This window comes from Salminus brasiliensis, chromosome 24, assembly GCF_030463535.1.
Source record: "Salminus brasiliensis chromosome 24, fSalBra1.hap2, whole genome shotgun sequence".
In the NCBI taxonomy this organism is placed as follows: Eukaryota; Metazoa; Chordata; class Actinopteri; order Characiformes; family Bryconidae; genus Salminus; species Salminus brasiliensis.
Window position 1 is genome coordinate 21,255,797 of NC_132901.1, and position 19,033 is coordinate 21,274,829.

General features: G+C 40.3%; 2 protein-coding genes across 4 annotated transcripts in view; both read left to right on the forward strand.

The window, feature by feature from the left end:
* Window positions 1-9,127, forward strand: part of smox (spermine oxidase) — a 32,428-nt gene extending 23,301 nt beyond the window's left edge. For both annotated transcript variants that reach the window (XM_072669731.1, XM_072669730.1), the window contains exons 6-7: window positions 4,621-4,781; window positions 8,578-9,127. In XM_072669731.1, coding sequence (XP_072525832.1) covers window positions 4,621-4,781; window positions 8,578-8,730 — 314 coding nt within the window. In that variant the 3' untranslated portion in view covers window positions 8,731-9,127. The remainder of the gene's footprint in view (window positions 1-4,620; window positions 4,782-8,577) is intronic.
* Window positions 9,128-14,184: 5,057 nt separating this feature from the next.
* Window positions 14,185-19,033, forward strand: part of LOC140546440 (atrial natriuretic peptide receptor 1) — a 52,093-nt gene continuing 47,244 nt past the window's right edge. For both annotated transcript variants that reach the window (XM_072669696.1, XM_072669695.1), the window contains exons 1-5: window positions 14,185-14,230; window positions 15,385-15,579; window positions 15,698-15,819; window positions 17,038-17,127; window positions 18,775-18,920. In XM_072669696.1, the coding sequence (XP_072525797.1) occupies window positions 14,224-14,230; window positions 15,385-15,579; window positions 15,698-15,819; window positions 17,038-17,127; window positions 18,775-18,920 (560 nt within the window). In that variant the 5' untranslated portion in view covers window positions 14,185-14,223. The remainder of the gene's footprint in view (window positions 14,231-15,384; window positions 15,580-15,697; window positions 15,820-17,037; window positions 17,128-18,774; window positions 18,921-19,033) is intronic.

The following is a 19,033-nucleotide window of genomic DNA, read 5'->3' on the forward strand; positions in this document are numbered from 1 at the left end:
TACAGTCAAGGTTAGGGTTTTCAATAGACAGTCATTTACATTCAACTTAAGAATTCAGCTGCATTTAATACATATTTAGTTGAATGTTAGTTGAAGCATCTACAATGGACCATCCAAGTAATGTGATGCTGTATGTTTTACAAATATAAATGTATGACCAAATAAATGTGGTTCATGACAAACCAAGAAACTAATTAAGGCATATTGGACTACAAGACAGACCATCTGTTACTGTTATCTATGGTAGTTATATTAGTTACATTCATTATGAAAATATTACCGTATACATATATAGACTAAAGTATTGGTAAGCTTACAAATTATACCTTGATGAGTTTTTAGAACGTCCCCTTCTAAATCCATATGCAGTAATTATTGACCAGAGTTGGTCCCCATTTGCTTCCTCCAAGCTTTTGGAGTGTGTATGTGGGAGGTTTCACCCATCCATTCACCCAGAAGAGCATTTATGCTGTTGGACGAGAGGACCTGGCTCACAATTTACGTTCTGCCTAATCCATAAGCATTATCCCTCCTCCACCAAACTTTACAGGTGGCACAATGCCAAACCCATACTCACCTATAAGCATGATTCGTCACTTCACATAACATGTTTCCACTGCTTCTGAGTCCAGTGGTGGTGTGCTTTACCCCACTCTATCCAACAATTGGCATTGTGTGGTGATTTGTAAGATTTGCATACAGCTGCTCGGCCATGGAAACCCTCGCCATAAAGCTTCTGGCACAGTTTTTGTGCTGGTGTTAATGCCAGAGATTTGGAACCAGAGCTCAGCACTCGGTGACCCCTGTCTGTAACTTTATGTGGTCTGGCACTTGGTGGCTGGGTTCCACCCACAGTTGATGGTGGAATATCTAGGAGAGAAGAAATTTCTGCAACAACTGACTTGTTGTTGTTGTTGCAATGGTGGCTCCTATTACATACAGAACCACGTTGGACTTCAGTGAGCTCTTTAGAACCACCCATTCTTTCACTAATGTGTGTAGAGGATGACTGCATGGCTAAGAACTTGATTGACTTGATTTATACCCCTGTGGCAATGGGACTGAATCAAACACCTAATTTCAATGATTAAGAGGTGTGTCCCAATACTTTTGTCTATATAGTGTTGACACCCTGACACGCTCAACTTCACAAATCATGCTCGAAATAGTTTTGGCTTCTTTTTGAAAGGTGATTTTAGCGAGACAGTTTGAACAGCAGTGCGGCTGGTGTGTGAAGTTGTATGAGAGAAACGTCTGACAGACCTGGTGCCACTTATTCCTCAGTCAACAATACACTCCTCTCATCTTCTATTAATGTTACCACTCTGAGAGGTCACACAATCAGATTAAAGAGTCAGCACACACATCCGTTCGCACACTGTGTGTGTGACTTCAGTGGGAAGCAGCGGCTCTGATGTAGGTCAGTCTGTTTTAATCCCTCTCCCTGCCAGGCTCCTGACTAATAGATGCCACCGTCTGCCTTACCTCCACTTAATTAGAGCTGAGAAACGTGACGTGGATCAGCATCTCTCACAGAACGGGCTCTTCTCATCACTGCTGTCAACCAGAACTCAAAAGGAAAACCTGGCAGTTGTCTTTAAAAAATAAAGGCAGCATAGTGCCTCTTTTATACAGTGAAAACACAGCTGAAGTGCAAGTTCATGTAAGGACGGTTGGAAAGCAGACAATAAGAGAGAATGATTGATTATTGCACATTTAAAAAGGATATAGCATTACAAACAGTACACCGGCTAACAAACGGCTCTGGTGAGAAAGTCCTGGCTCATGGCTCAGTCGAACCCCCCAGATCAAGGCCCAGTCAAACTGTGCGGCCTTGGTAAGAAAGTCCCGGCTCAAGGACGATCCAAAATCTGCTGCCTTGGTGAGAAGGTCCCGGCTTACAGCACAGTCAAATTCCCCGGCTCAAAGCTTAGACGAATTCTGCTGCTGACAAAAGTCGTAGCTTAAGGCCCAGAACTCTACTGCATTGGTAATCCCGGGTCAAGGCCTAGCCAAGCTCTGCAGCGTTGGTAATCCCGGGTCAAGGCCTAGCCAAGCTCTGCAGCATTGGTGAGAAAGTCACAGCTTACAGCCCAGTCAAGCTAGCCAAACTCCTGACTCACGACCCAGACAAACTCCCAGCTCACAGCCCAGCCAAACCTGGCAGCCTTGGTGAGCTAGGCCCAGCTTACAGCACAGTCAAACTCCCCAGCTCAAAGCCCAGCCAACCTCTAACTCTAACAGCCTTGACTAATAAGTCCCAGCTAAACTCTGCTGCCTCTGTGAGAAAGTCCCGGCTTACAGCCCAGCTGAACTCCACTATGTTGGCAAGAAAGCCCTGGCTAATGGCCCAACCTAACTCTCGGCTTACGTCCCAGTCAAACTCTGCTGCCTTAGTAAGAAAGTCCCAGCTCACAGCCCAGTCGAACTCTACTGCCTTGGCAAGAAAGTCCCGTGTTATGGCCCAGCCAAACTCTAGTTCCTCTGTGAGAAAGTCCAGTTGAATCCAAACTACCTGGCTTACAGCCCAGACAAACTGCCTTGGTTCTGATTCAAAGCCCAGTCGAACTCTACTGCCTTGGTAAGAGAGTCTCGTCTGATGGCCCAGCCAAAGCTCCCAACCCACAGCTCAGCCAAACTTTGCTGCCTTGATGAGAAGGCCCTAGCTTAGAGCCCAGTCGAAGTCTCCGGCTGAAGGCAGAGATGAACTCGTCTGCCTTGAATATAAAGTTCCAGCTCATGGCCCAGCCAAAACTCTTGACCTGCAACCCAGTCAAACTCTACTACCTTGGCAAGACAATTGCAGATGGAGGTGTTCTGGGAGATTGAAAGATCCCCAACAATGATAGAATCAAACGCAAGTGCGCAGTTATACAGTAAAAAAGGAACAAAAACCCTGACCCGAGCGTCAGCAAAACAAAAGCGCCAGCAGTCCTGCAACAGAGACGTGAACACACACGATTAGCATTATCAAATGTCATATTGGGCTGAGCCAGCCCTTCCATATTGCAACAGTGCAAAACCGACTTGTTAGTCCATCTTATAATTCTGACCTAGAGGAGTATTTTAGTCAAACTTAAATCTCCTGTTAGTCAATGCACTAGAAAAGTCCAGCAGTGTTTGAGTGAAATTCAGAGTTACGGTAATGATATCTGTGTGTTGACAGGCTTTTCTTTGGCTGCAGTTCTCTCACACAAACTGTCAGCTGTTCTTATTTTCTTTGGACGCATTTAGAAAAACAGGACTTTTGGCAAGGCCATGGTGTTCGGCTAGAAAAAGTGAGGGAGGAAGTGAGAAAGAGCAAGAGAACGGGGATCTAAAGTGTGTACAGGGTATTCTGTGTCTGACAAATTCAAGGAAGAGTGACACACCTAAAACACAGCAGTAATAGCTGGAGTTAAAGGTGGCACAATACCGGTTTTCACTTCTCACTTCTCAATACTGATACCCAAACCTTGAGTACAGTAAGGAAACCCAGTACAGAAAAAAAAGAAAATACAGTAAATAACCACCCTCTACAGTAAAAATAACAGCCAAGCACCGTATAAAACATCCCAGTACAGCAAAACAAAAACAGCCCACAACAGTTAAATAACAACCCAGTACAGTATAAATAAATCCAAGTACAGTAAAATAACAACCAAGTACAGTATGAAAAAAGTCCAGTACAGCAAAATAACAGCCCAGTACAATTAATAACAAACCCAGTACAGTATGAAAAAAAACTAAAATGAACAGCCCAGTACAGTATAAAAAATCCCAGTACAGTAAAATAGCCTAGTACTGTAATACACTCAGTACAGTAAAATAACAGCCCAGTACTGTAATACACTCAGTACAGTAAAATAACAGCCCAGTACAGTAATAAACTCAGTACAGTAAAATAACAGCCCAGTACAATACAATAACAGCCCAGCACAGTAATAAACTTAGTACAGTAAAATAACAGCCCAGTACAATACAATAACAGCCCAGTACAGTAATAGACTCAGTACAGTAAAATAACAGCCCAGTACAATACAATAACAGCCCAGTACAGTAAAATAACAGCCCAGTACAGTAAAATAACAGCCCAGTACTGTAATACACTCAGTACAGTAAAATAACAGCCCAGTACAGTAAAATAACAGCCCAGTACTGTAATACACTCAGTACACTAAAATAACAGCCCAGTACAATACAATGACAGTCCAGTACAGTAATAAACTCAGTCTAGTAAAATAACAGCCCAGTACAGTAATAAACTCAGTACAGTAATAAACTCCAATCCAATTACAGTAAAAAAACATCTCAGTACTGTAGAACAAAATAGTACAGTAAAAAATAAAACAGTACAGTACTTTAATTTCTTTGTGTTGGGAAGCTAGCTAGTTAGCTCTGCTCTAAATGGCTCTAAAGTAGCAGCAGATACAAAACGACAACTCTTGAAAGTGGGATTAATAAAGTGGGATTAATAAATAAATAAATATAAACATCTCACAATAACTTTTATATGAACATGAATTTAGTTATTTCCAGAATATCTTGCAAAATCTACATAAAACAGACACAAAAATCAGATATTATCTTGCTGTTGGCCTGGTGCTAATCTCTAATATCAACACGTTCTGCTGCTCGCAGGGAACCAGAACATTCCGAAGCCGCGGCGGATCCTGCGCTCGGCATGGGGGAGTAACCCCCATATCAGGGGATCGTACTCCTTCACCCGTGTGGGCTCCAGTGGAGGAGACGTAGAGCGGCTGGCCGAGCCCCTGCCCTACAACAAGAGTACCAAGGCTCCGGTGAGTAGTAGCGCTTATCGCTGTAGATCAGCTCCACTACCGACACAAAGACTTCGCTTATATCAAATAGAGCCAATAACTTTCACCTTGGATTTTAACTCTTTAAAGTGTGCACAGCTACAGCTTACTAGATTGGGTCAGAATTTAGTGCTGAATGGACCAACAGCAATTCTCCAAAATGACTTTGACATTGAAAGTCAAGCAGGTGTTTCTTCCTGCTGCTGTAAAGTTGACATTTTGGAGATGCAGGGTTTTTGCTTGGCTGTGTTGATATGTAAATTTGACTGAAGGAACTGTTTGCACAGTATTAGAATATAGCCAATAAAACACACAGCATGTTCCAAGGGATTTTGTTTTACAATTTAAACAGTCCATGAATTTTATTTTAGCCAAAACCTGAGCACACACTTTATTAAATCATATAATAAACCACATTCCGTTAGAGCCGTCTAAAATCAAGGCAGTTGAATCGTAAAGCATAATAATGCTAAAATAATAAATTACAAGTGTAGATAATGAACATGGCAAAAACATTGAGGATTATTTTGTCATAATAAAATATCTCTTCCTGTAAAAGCAGCTTTTAAGGCCCATCATTAAAGAGTGTTTTTACTGAGGCAAGTTTCTTTTCACCTTTCTGGTTGGTCTTCTTACCCTGGGTTCTCAGAAATGTTCTCAGAAGTCTCAGCAGAGTCAGTGACCTTCTGCTGGTCTGCAGGAGAGACTGGGCTGTGTTGATCTTTATATGCCGCTTGGTGAGCACATCACTGTGAACAGAGACCACTCAGCGTTTTTAAATGTGACAGGCCTGAGAAACCCGGACTTGGCCAGCCTGACTTGGCTCAGGGACTGTAACTGGACTAGGGACAGGTCTCTCTCTCTCTCTCTCTCTCTCTCTCTCTTTATCACTCTGAGGCCTGGTAGCAGGTCAACACTAAGGAAAAGGCAAATCATCCTATCTCCATTTGCAGGTTTTATACAAACAAATGACAGCGACAAACCTGACTATGTGGGGAGGTGGAGTAATGTAATTATTACCAGAGTTTTACATTATTACATGAGTTTCTAGATGATTTTGGTTCCAACACTGCTTGTGTCCTTAATGCAGCATTACAACATTAGGGTTGTGTTACAGGTGGCTACTCATGGGAACAGCAAAAACAGTTGTTTTTTAAATGAAGAATTAATATTTCCAATTTTCAAACACATTTCCAAAAAAATCCAAAAATGCTTCCAAAAAATTCCAATAATATTTTCAAAGATTTCCACAAATATTTTGCTAACAGTCCTAAGTCCTAACAGAAAGTCTACGTCAGATTCAGGATGTGTTTTTAAAGCATAGGATTGTTCAAAGCTCTGCTCTTATAATAATGGATCCCACTCTCCTCCTAAACCCAACAAATCCCAAATAAGAAGACACTGGGGAATAGCAGAACCTTCATAAAAACTGTGTAAATGGGGAAGAAGACATTTCTTCTAACGAACAGTTGGTGAAAGAGGCCAGTTTTAATGAAGTCCTTAGCGTTTATTCTTCATAGCTTTTTTCTTGGGAAAGCTTTTGTAAAACAGGCCCTTAGCCTTGAATACCAGTAAGGACCTGTTGCTAAGATGATCTTCAAGCAGACTTGCTTTTAAAGCACATTGCACCTTCTAACAGTGTAGTGCAATTAGTTTGAGACACAAAGAGATTGAAGAGGCTGCTCCTGACATTAATTGATTAACCTTATAACACAGCTAACAAGGCTTATTACACACTACGGTGTATTACACAGTAACTGCAGGGGCGTCTGTACAAACTGGTGGAGCTGTTATTTGGTAATAGAAGTTTGTAATAACACTTTCAGCCCGCCGGCAGACCATTGGCTGTTTAAGGGGTTAAAAATGAAAAACATCAACAATAAACACATCAAAGTATTATAACTGTAAGGCATTATTGTATGAATTTGGCGCGTGAAGGCATTTGTGGTAGGGCAAAGTGCTGTTCCAGCCACCTTCTGACGCCAGGCCTGCCTGCTGCCCTTGTCGCTTTCTCTCTTTTTTCTTTTTTTTTTTTACACACACACACACACACACACACACACACACACACAGAGAGACACACACACAGACACACACAAGCACACGCTTAAACACGAACACACAATTACAGGATTGAAAGGAACAGTCTGACCCCACAGAACGCCCCAGGAAAAGGCTCGGCACAGACAGAAATCACTTTCAGCCAGAGAGCAGCAGGCCCTCATGCTGAAAATAACCACCTGCCTCTAAGAGCGAATAATCTACTGCATTATGTTGAGTCAAGCTAACTTGACCCGAGTCAGCTTGGTCCAGCTTAATTTCTAAGTGCGGCCAGTAGCCGAGTTTCTATTCACCGTTGGATTTAATGTTTTTGAGTGAGCCTGTGTTTCCATCAGCTCACAAGGGAAATTAGTGGCTACGTTTTACATCAAAACGCATCTTATACACTATATGGACAAAAGTATTGGGACACCTGAAATACAGGCTATTAAAAATGTTTATCCTGCTTGTGTTGGAGTAACTGTCTCTACTGTCCAGGGAAGAAGGCTTTCTACTAGATAGTGGAGGAGCGTTACTTAAAGGATTTGATTGTATTCAGTGAAGAGTGTTAGTGAGGTTAGGATGTTGGATGATAACGAACCCACCGTATCCCCAACACTCCAACTCATCCCAAACAAAAGTATTGGAAGGAGCACCAACCATCATTCCAGAGAACACTGCTCCACAGCTCAGTGCTGGGGGGCTCTTTTCCCCCTCTAGCCCACGCTTGGCATTAGGCATGGTGCCTATAGGTCCATGTTATCTGCTTTAGAGAGTCTTATTCTATGGGCAATACTTCTCTACGGGTACTAGACAAGATATGTGTGTATGTACAAACTTTACATTTGGGGATTTTATTTGCTGTTTGCCGTTTATTATGTATGTATCTTATTTATGGATTCACACTTTTTTCAATATTTAACAGAAAAGGAAAAATAAATAAATAAAAATAATAATAAATATTAAAAATATATATATATCTTTAATGCATTATTTTTTTTACTTAATACTTAAGTTTAAGGTACATAAATATTAAAATAAAATTGTTAGTTCTGTGAGTAATGTTTTGGTTACTATGTTAGTTAAGTGGAGTGTTTTTTCCTGTTGTCCGTTTCCTCCGTTTTCTTATATTTTTTAAACATTTAGTTTAATTCTGTTCTTTAAATTACGCCTTGCATTGTTTATAACAAGCTATAAAATGCTGTATTAAAGGCTACACTACAAATGGCTATGTAAAAAATGAAGGATGTCCAAGAAACAAAAGATTTTTTTTGAATATTTAAGAACTTAAACATTTTGGGAATTGCATTTAGGAACAGTGGACCCCCATTGCGCAGTTTTTAAGTAAGATTCTGACATTGACTAATTCATCCGTCTTATTTGGGATTTGTTCAGTTTACGAGGACAGTGGAATCCGTCATTATCAGAGCAGAGGTGTGAACAATTCTGCTCTTTAAAATAAACCTAAACTATTTGTCAAGATTTTTCTCAGGAACAAATTTAAGACAATTCCTAGGAAGAGCTTGGCGAACGAGGCCCATTCTTAGGAACCTCTAAATGTGTTTATTTAAGATTGTTTTCACGTTTTGTTTAGCTCTAGTGCGAAACTATGAAAACAAATGTCGGTCACCGGCCGCGTCTTATCTGATTAGCTACGTTCTGGGTCACAGGAACGATGTATAAATGTGTGTTTCTGAACAGCTGGTTTAACCCTCTTTTTTTCTTTCTTCCTCCTTAGCCTTTGCAGGTGCTGTTTGCTGGCGAGGCCACACACAGGAAATACTATTCCACTACACATGGTGCTTTGCTGTCAGGCCAGAGGGAGGCGAACCGGCTGATCGAGCTGTACCATGACCTCTTCAATGCAGAAACCACAAGGCCTAACATGTAAAATAAATGAGTAAATAAATAAATAAATACATAAAAGAACCACTAACTAGTGATAAATCTGTGTTTTACGCTATCTGTATTCTAAATGATCATGTATGGAAAACTAGTAGAGGGGCATTAAACCAATAACAACAAAAAAAATCTCTTTTTACTGTATGTAGATTTAGACCTATTTAGAGATATTACTTGAGATGTACTGTACAAGGCTGCCAAGTCTGCTGCCATCTTCGGTTCTTATCTTTCTCTGATCGTTTGTTTGTTTTTTTAATCAATAAGTTATGTTTATAACACGTCTGTAATTTAACTTTTTGTAAGTGCCTTCTGTATTTAATGGTGTCATTTAAAAATGAGACAAAACCAAGTGGCAATGAATAAAGTGTATATTAATGTGAAGAGAACGGCCTGTGCATCTTTCTGTGTGAGTTTCAGGTCCGCTTCAGTTGGCTGTGGTTATAGTGATGTGTATTGTAGGTTCCCTGTTAATAGAAGGTTCCAGCTAACTTAAACTGAGAGCATTCATTCAGTTAACTCAACTTGGTTTATTCAAATCTCAGTTTGGTCAACAATCCATATTGAGTTGAGCTTTAAAACATTAGTAAATGAGCTGCAGCTGAAACTGCTGTCTGTAGCTCCTCCCCCTCAGTTAGTTTACTGTGTACTCCCACCTGCGGGTTAGTACCCCCTCATCGTGTCAACCATGAGCGTCCCCACACAAGGGGCTGTTTGACAATGGAGTGCTGAGCCCTTGCTGAGCCCTCGGGATCTTACGATAAGACCAGACAACCATGTTCACCATGATGGAATTTGGCCTCCGCCTTTAACCAATCCATGCAGTGAACACACACACACACACTAGTGATCAAACACACACAGTGACCGTGAGCTCATGTGTTCGGAGTGGTGGGCAGCCATTGGGTCAAGAAGCACCCAACAGTGATGTTGCTTGATGGTTGCTGTAGTGTTGCAATGTGGTTGATAGATGGGTGCTACAGTGTTGCTAGGTGGCTGCTATGGTATCCCAGGTGTTTGCTATGGGGTTGCTAAGTTATCCCACACTGCAGCTCATTTACTAATGTTTTGAGAGTCAGGGGTGGAAAATGTGAGTTCTGAGGCCTAGGCTTTGAGAATGCCACAGCCTTGATGGCTTTTTGTGTTATCTCCTCATATCAGTGATGTTCGGCCTTCAGTGCTGGAGTCTCTGCGCTGCATATTTCAGTGTCTTTCTGCTCCAGCGCATATTTGAACCATGGGAAGGGCTTTTGAATTAGCTGAGGACTTGAGTCAAGTGTGTTAGGGCAGGATAACAGTGAAATGTGTGGTGCAGGACTGAGAGCTGCTACTTTAGCTGAGGCTGGAAGTCAGTTTTAAGTGCACAGGCTCCCTCTTGTGGCAGGAGAGAGGGAATGCAGTCACATTTAATTAAAGCAGCATCTGTAAACGTTAAATTTAAATAGTGTCCAGATGTTTTACAGGTTAATTCTGAGCCATCATAGTGTTAAATAGAGAATTCCATCCCCAGTAACAGCTGTGTAGAATACTGATTCAGTGTCACCATCCTTTCACATGAATAGCTACTCTCTAATGGCTGATATGGTGCATTTTTATATGGCTGCATATCAGCAGAGCGTCGGTTCACTGCAGTTTTACACAGACAGGTTTGTGGTCCTCTGTAATCAGGGTCAGCAGGGTCAGCATTTGACATGCAGGGTCAAAAATAAACATGCAGAACACCTAATAATTGGTCACATGTCCCTTGGCAAGTTGCACTTTGACCAAAAGCTCTTGGTAGCCATTAACAAGACCCCATCACATTCTCACTGTCACTGTCATTAAGCCCACTGGCCTCACTGTTAGAGTTGCTGACCCTAACTGCCCGATTCCTTCTTCCATAAAAAGTTCTGTCATAATTATACATCCTGTCACTCTAAGCTCAATGCTCTCAAATCTGCTGTGTGTTGGAGCAGAGACGGGCCTTCAACATGCAGGTCAGGGGTGCAAGGATGTGAACTTCGACTTTAGCGGGATTGCTGTAGAAGTAAAAGTGGTCACACTGCGTAATGCTCCTCAACGAGGGAAAACATGCTGTTTTAGTAAGTAAATAAAAACAAAATATGTTTTTAAATAGCAAAATATACTTACTTGCATATTCATGAGATTATAAATATTTTTATATGTATATTTTGATAAATTAATGTATATATATATATATATATATATATATATATATATATATATATATGGAAAAATTAGCAGACCACTTTTTTTTTTTAATTTGCATCTCTACGTGTCTGCCATCCGTTTTATTCCAGGCATTTCATCAAACACAGCTGAGTTACCTGAATTTACAGACTATGAATGGCATGACATCCCAACAGCAATGTAAAAGACTAGTGGAGAGCCTGCCTAGCCATGAGAGCTGTGATTGGTCAATGTTTTACTATAATAATTTCTGAATGCTCTCAAAGTTCAGATATTAGTACTGTGTTGTGTACATTTGAATAATAACTTATCTGCATTATAATATTACATCAGCAGTATTACATAAATATATATGTAGCAGTACTGTATTATAATTATTTATTTGCTTTATTTGAGCATATTTTTGAGCAGCTGTTTTTGAGCAGTTGTCATTTCTGCTCTAAATAGCAATATTTTTATTTGGAATTTAGGGTAAATTGTGTCCATTGTTTATGAAATATAATGCAAATGTTCCCTAAACTCACTGCGTATAAATAGTAAAATCAGATACATTTACAGCTCTGGAGAAAATTAAGAGACCACCCTACATTATCAGCTGAAGTAGGGTGGTCTCTTAATTTTCTCCATAGCTGTATATTTATCTTACTAATTGCTGGTACTGGGTCCCATGTGCTCCACCCCCAGATAAGAGTGCCAAACCCACTTCTACCCCTAATTTCATTGCACTGGGACATGTCTGTAAAATTTTACATATATAATAAAAAATACTACATTTAAAGTGACGCAGTAATAATCAAAGAAGTGCTTTGTTGCCTGAGGGCAACTCCATACCGTAGAGAGCTATTTTTAATATGCTGGAGATTTCTGGCATCTTTTCCTTGAGTGTTAATGAGCTGTTTGTGTGCTCACTGCAGGATCTGCTCACGCATCCAATCTGTACCTCCACCCAACAGCCCTTCCCACATTGACAGTGATGTCCAGATACTTTTGGACACATCTATATTTTGCTGAATTTACTTTCTGGTCACCAGCCAGGGCAATGTTTGCGCTTCTACTCCTCATTTTTATCTCCAGAAGAGAGAAGAGGGCTTGAGCTGAACAGGCCTGCTAATTGGCTTGGAAAGCCTACGACATCCATGCATCTGGATTTTAACATAAACAGGGCCGCCTTTGTAGCAGAAGCCACTAATCCCATGTTTTGGCTACAGCATCATTTGTCTCTCTCTGTCAAGTTGTTCCGTAGAGTTTCTTTTGCACTGACAAAATCAAGAAGTGTCCTCGGGTCTGTTGGCCTGGACGCAGAGACGGACCAGCGAGCGTTCCCACGGTCCATAGCTGGCCTAGTGCTGCTTGTGTGAAGAGAGCCTCCCTTTTTTTAGCCTCTACAGCATGTGAACCTACTTTCTTGACCGAAATCCAGAGTCAACACCAGTAATGTTGGGTTCAATAAAGAGGAATATTTCCGATGGTCTGGGATGGTCTCACATGTTCATACAGGTGGACATGTGCCCAAAGGATGTACTGTTATCTGAACAGGACGGAGCTGTGTCCAAAGCTTTATTAGCCGAACAGAAATGGATATGGCTTCCCCTCCAAATCACGCAAATTTCTGCAGTGTTGCTATGCAGTCGCTATGGCATTGCAAAGTGGTTCCTAGATGAGTGCTATAGGTTTGCTAGGTGCATATATTATTATTTAGTTATTAGTTCAAATTATTTTTTTGCTGGAGTGGTTGCGGCAGGTGGTTGGTATAGAATTGCATATTGGTTCAAATTAGTAGCTAGATATGTGCCATAATGTTGCTAGGTGGTTGCTATGGTATTGCAAAGTGGTTGCTAGGTGGTTGCTATGGAATCTCAGGTGTTTTTTTTTCATTCCTTCCTGGTTTTTAGATGGGCACTGTAGTGTTGCTACGCAGTGGCTATGGTGTTGCAAAGTGGTTCCTAGATGAGTGCTACAGGTTTGCTGGAGTGGTTGCAGCAGGTGGTTGGTATAGAATTGCATATTGGTTCAAATTAGTAGCTAGATATGTGTCATAATGTTGCTAGGTGGTTGCTATGGTATCTCAGGTGTTTTTATGATACCCTCCTAGTTTTTAGATGGATTGCTATGATGTTGCTAGGTGGTTGCTATGGAGTTACTTATGTGTATTGTACTATGGTATACCAGGTGGTTGCAAAATGGTAGTTGATCAGCCAAGGTCATCACCCATGGGGCTGCTAGGTGGTTCTTAAGGTATCTCAGGTGTTTTTTGATGATACCCTTGTGGTTTTAGATGGGTTGTATAGTGTTGCCAGGTGGTTGGTATGAGCTATAGGTGGTTGCTACGGTGCTATTTAGTATGTATTTTTTATTTATTTATGTATGTATTTAGTTGTATTGTACTATGGTATAGCAGATGGTTGAAATGGTAGTTGATTTTTTTATGATACTTGTGGTTTTTAGATAGGTGCTGTAGTGTTGCTACGCAGTCACTATGGTGTTGCAATGTGGGTCCTATGTGAGTGCTATAGGCTTGCTAGGTGGTTGCTGCAGTGCTGAAAGGAGTTGCATATTGGTTTCTATGGTATATCAGATGGTTACAAATTAGTAGCTAGATATGTGCTGTAATGTTGCTTGGTGGTTGCTGTGGCGTTGCAAAGTGGTTGCTAGATGGGTGCTTTATTGTTGCTAAGTAGTTGTTGTGATGTTGCTTGAAATTTGATGGATGGGTGCTGTGCAGTTACTATGATATTCCAGCTGTTTGCTATTGGGTTGCTAGGTGGTTGCTGTGGTATTGATAAGTGCTTGCTATTGGATTATTCAGTATGTTGCATGGCTAAAAACATGAACAGCTATTCTAAAGCCTGCACTGTATTCATATGTTTATTGTTATGGAGAGCAGTAATGTCACACAGACACCAAACACGTCTATTGGCGCATGACTACAGCTGAGGCGAGGGCGAATTATGTAAAAATTGGTTTCTGGCCAAACTCGTTGCTTTAAGTCTTCTGACTAATTGATAAATCACAGCATGTTTAATTTTTTCCGGCACTGATGGAGCGGTGTGTTCTCACAGACATGTGTGTCGTCTGTTTACTCGTTTGGTTATTAAGATAAGCAAACGTCAGTGGGGCCGACCTGACTCTCGGGAGCTCCCCAGAGATGCAGTTTGTAATATTAATATGAGACTTTTGGACAGGCCACTGCAACAGTCCATTTGGCCGGAGACTAGTGCCCCGCCATGTGCTCAAGTCTTCTAGTCTGGATCCAGTGAGTTCACAGCTCTGAAGCTACTGATCTTACTTCCAAAGCATGAGTGGTGAGTGACTTTGATAAACCTGTAGATGCTGAAATGGCCTTTATTACACAGGTGCAGACTGCAGCTGAGAAGCTTTACAACTAGAGTGCTTTGAGTAGAGTATTTGCTGTATGTGTTTTAGGTTGTGTGCGAATGGAAAAACCTGAATCACTATATTATATTGGGTAGGAGAAATAACCTGTGAAAGCCAGACACAGCAATTTGATGAATGTGGTTGTTATAAATTTGTAATATACTGATGAGATATAGTTATACAGATATAGATAAAGTCAACTGTAATAAAATCTATTCTAAAATTCTAAATTGTATTTTAGGTTTGACAGAAATTGGATACATATTTATTGGAATTCACTTTATATACTTTTTTTTTTTTAAGTGTTCCTAAAAAGTGTTGTGTGTTTACTGTATATTTAAATTTCATAATTGTGGAATAAATAAATAAATAAAAACAATATTTACATATAATAATATAATCTGACCATATAACAAAATTAACAGTAAGAATGATAGTAGCTAGATTTGTGGCAGTAGTAGCTAGATATGTACCATAATGTTGCAAAGTGGGGCTATATTGTTGCTAAGTGGTTGTTGTGATGTTCATAACATATATCAACATATTTGCTTCATATTTGCTATGGTGTGGCAACGTGGTTGATTGATGGGTGCTAGGCAGTTCCTAAAGTATCCTAGGTTTTTCGCTATTGGGTTGCTTGGTGGTTGCTGTGGTATTACTCAGTGCTTACTATATATAAAACAAACAGTCAAAAGTATGGCTAAAATATGAACAGCCATTCTAAAAAAAAATAAAAAATAAAAATAAATAAATAAATAAATAAATAAATAATAATAATAATAAGAAGAAGAAGAAGAAGAAGAAGAAGAATACCACCACCGCCACCACCACCACCAACAATAATAGTAATAATGCTTACAAAGACTTTTATTTTGGTGTGGAATACCAGTGCCTGGTGATACAGGCAGATTGTTAACCATGTTAAACCTATGCTTACTACTTTATTTTACTCTATTATTGTGTTTTAATGTTTTGAAAAGTATTTAAAAATCAAAATATGTAACAATTTAATAATATAATATCAATTTATAATAATTAATCCATAATATGGGTTTTGACCGTATTTACACCCACATTCCAGACGACATTGGGCTCCATTTCAGGGGCCTGCTGTCCCTCCTGCTGCTTCTGATGGTGGTGCCCATCTGCCTGAGCAGCAGATTCACCCTGCTGCTGGCCATGCCCAACACCTCTTTGGCCTTCAGTGTGGGCCGCATTGGAGCTGGAGCTCTAATCGCCATTGACGCCATCAACAGCAGCCCAGAGCTTCTGCCAGGTGAGCCTGTGGCGACATTTTCACAGCACTTTCACTATATGCTAAGCCAATATGACAAACAGATAATTCTATATGAATTTGCTGTCTGAGAGCTGAATTCATTAACTGTGTCCTTCAGGTAACCAACTCAGCTATCAGTACGTGGACAGCAGATGCAATGATCTGATTGGACCAGGGCAGATTGTGGCCCTACAGCACAAACACAAATACAGCGCTTTCGTCGGCCCCTGCTGCTCAAACGTAGGCGACCCCTTTCACCTCTCTGAAAGTGATGGTTCTATAAAAAGTCGGCTTCACATAATTCACATGTTCCAAAACATCAACATCAGAAGTTGCCAGTCATCCAACACACATTTCGGGTCGAAAGGCAAATGTCAATTACATGTCCAAATGTTTGTGGACACCTCTTTGACTAAATACATTCATCCACTTTAAGTTGTACACGTTGCTGACACAGATGTGCGAAATTCCTGTGGAGTCCCAGTAGAGAAGTACTGCCAATAGAATAGGACTCTCTGGAGCAAAGAAACATAGACCTACTGGCACCATTCTTAATGTCTGGTGTGGGCTAGAGAGGTATAAAGCCCCCCAGCATTGAACTGTGGAGTAGTGGAGAAACTGTGTTCTCTGGAATGATGGTGGTGCTTCATCCAATACTTCTGGGATACAGAGTTGGGGAGGTGATGAGGTGGGGTGGTGATCATCCTTTCAACATCCTGACATCACTAACACTCTTGTTGCTGAATGCAATCAGAATCTCACAGCAGTGCTCTTCCAAAATCTAGTAAAAAACATATTCCTTGGACAGTAGATACACTTACTCCAATAAAAGCAGGATGAACATTTTAATACCCTTGATTTCAGAAGAAACAATAACTGAGCAGGTGTCCCAATACTTTCGTCCATTCAGCGAACAAGCTGTTAGCTACATCTCTAATTATACTGAGTTGCTAGATTCTCAAATACACTCTCTGAAGTGTTTTCTGACACTGTAAGACACACTGCTATCTGGAAAACTGGACGAACGGATTGCGTGTAGCTGAACAAGCAGCAGATATCATCTTAAATACTTGATTTTGGTCTATTTGTGCCTATTTTTGCATATTGCAGTGTGTCAGAAACCACATAAACAAAGCTTGAAATTTAGCAAGCTATTACTAGCGAATTCAGCAAGTGAAGTACAGGCGTGGAGCTAATCCTTAACCTTTAGAAGAACGACGCAGAGCTGAGGTAGGTTTCTGTTTTCACCATTTCAGAAAAAGCTAAATGACTGTTTCCGTTGATGAACTGTGGTATCAGAAAGTGCTTTGATGAGGTCATTACCACGCAGCCAAATGTCATCCAATTCATTACAGATGATCATTATCATTACAGAAATGTAATGTTGTTCAGATGTTCTGTCTGAACAGTGAAAAGTGTGGAACTTCTCAGTTCTCCTCGCTTGTCTTTTTCTTCTAGGTGTGTGCAGTGACTGCTAAGCTTGCGGCCTACTGGAACATTGCCATGGTTAGCCCCATATGTGCAGACCAGCAGTTTTTAGATAAAACGGTAAGTTCTCAACAGATGTTTTATGAAATTATCATTTTACAGCATATGTATTTATTGTTGAGTGCTATACTACTAGTCACAAATTTGGAATCCCTTATTTTTGCTTATTAACATTTTTACATACTATGACAATAACATAGTATAGTATAATAACACACAGTCTAGATTAAAAGGGGGATTTTTAGATAGCAGTTAGTGCCCTAACAATGGCGATCCTCAATACCGTCCACTTCCGCATATTGTGCATTTCCGGTCTCTCTCTTTGCTTGTCTCTTGGATGAAATAAATAAAAATGTAAGCTCTCACCTTGGAGAGGCATTTAAACTTTATTATTGCAAAAAAATCACATTTTAAAGCTGTATTTAAACATCGCTAATATCGTTGTAATCCTGCGCACTATGTGGAAGAAGCCGATATTGGGGACAGACGTTGGGACTAACTGCCACCAGCTTTTTTTAGACATCTTTATGTTTAGATGTGATTTTTTTTTGAGAACAACAAGAAATGATGATAATACACTTCATAATCTATCTACAATGTACTGTAGACACAGCTCCATACAATTATTCTACTCCTTTAGAAATCCTCTGATTAGTTAGGGTAAGAAATGACACTGAGCCTCAAAAATAATGTGATAATGGTTTTATGTAATAAAATACAGTATTATTTATTAAACATTCTGTTGAGTTACTGAATCCATATTTATAATAAGCTTGATATATGACAGATATTGCCCTAATGGAAACAAATTTGGTGTACAAAAGTTAGCAAAAAGTTATACACATGCACAAGGCCGAAAAAGGCCGAAACTGACCTGTATAGGGGCATGGCTAGATAGAGGCCATTACTGGAGAAAAACACATGAAAGCACATCTAAAGTAATTCAGCTAGAAAATGGAGAAATGGTGCAAAATGAACTAAATGTCCATTTATCAACAAACACTGTTGCCCGATTTGTGCTGAGCATGCCCGCACATGTACAAACTGGGCAGTGGGTGCAGATCAGGTAGCTAGTAGCAAGCTAAAATGATAATATAGCTAACGTTAGATATTATTTAAATGCCACAGTCGTGTCCTTTAAAGCAGAAGAGTGGTAGATTCAGTGGAGATTACATTAGCTAGCCAGCCAGGCAAGGTAATTTCCCATTTACAAAACCAATGGGGATCGTCTATATGGGATCTTTATTAAATGTGTAAATACTGTACCCTAGTTTTTTTTTATAGTTCCATACAGAGCAGTTCTGACATGTGATCACGCAGTACATCCCCCAGTTCCCATGTGCTTAATTAAAAATCTGAAATCTGAATGCTAAATTTAGCTCAAGCAAAGTTCCATAGAAGAATATCCTATTTTAAGAAGGAGCCATTATATAATTTCTCTCACCATTTCTCTCTGTCACTTCCACTTCATATGGTCCTTGGGGTGCAATGCTTCAATGCTACAGTCTGGATGATGAGTTGAAGGTTAAATGATGGTATTACAGAGCACTTGCTCTGTTTTGGGCAGCTAATCAGATTGCTAAAAACAACTTTTTGCCCATGGGAGCCAACTCTGATGTCAGTATTGTCAAGTGAACCCAGTAATGTCTTTTTCATCTGGTCATTCTTGTCTTGGCTTTGCTAACTTTTGAGTAATGTGACACCCAGGCCTTCCCAACAATGACCAGGGTGTTCGGCCCATTTACTAAGCTGGGGGCCTTCTTCGTGGAGATCTGTAAACAGTTCGGCTGGCGGCGCATTGGCATCGTCTATGACAGGAGACCTATGTGGAACATTCCCGCAGAGGGGATCAGGTAAGGTGCCACTATTAAAAGCAAGCTTGCCTATTTTGGTGGATGTTAGCTGAAGCTAGCTGTTTTAAAACCCAACAGCCCAACAAATACAGCCCTTCCCTTGAGAATTCCTT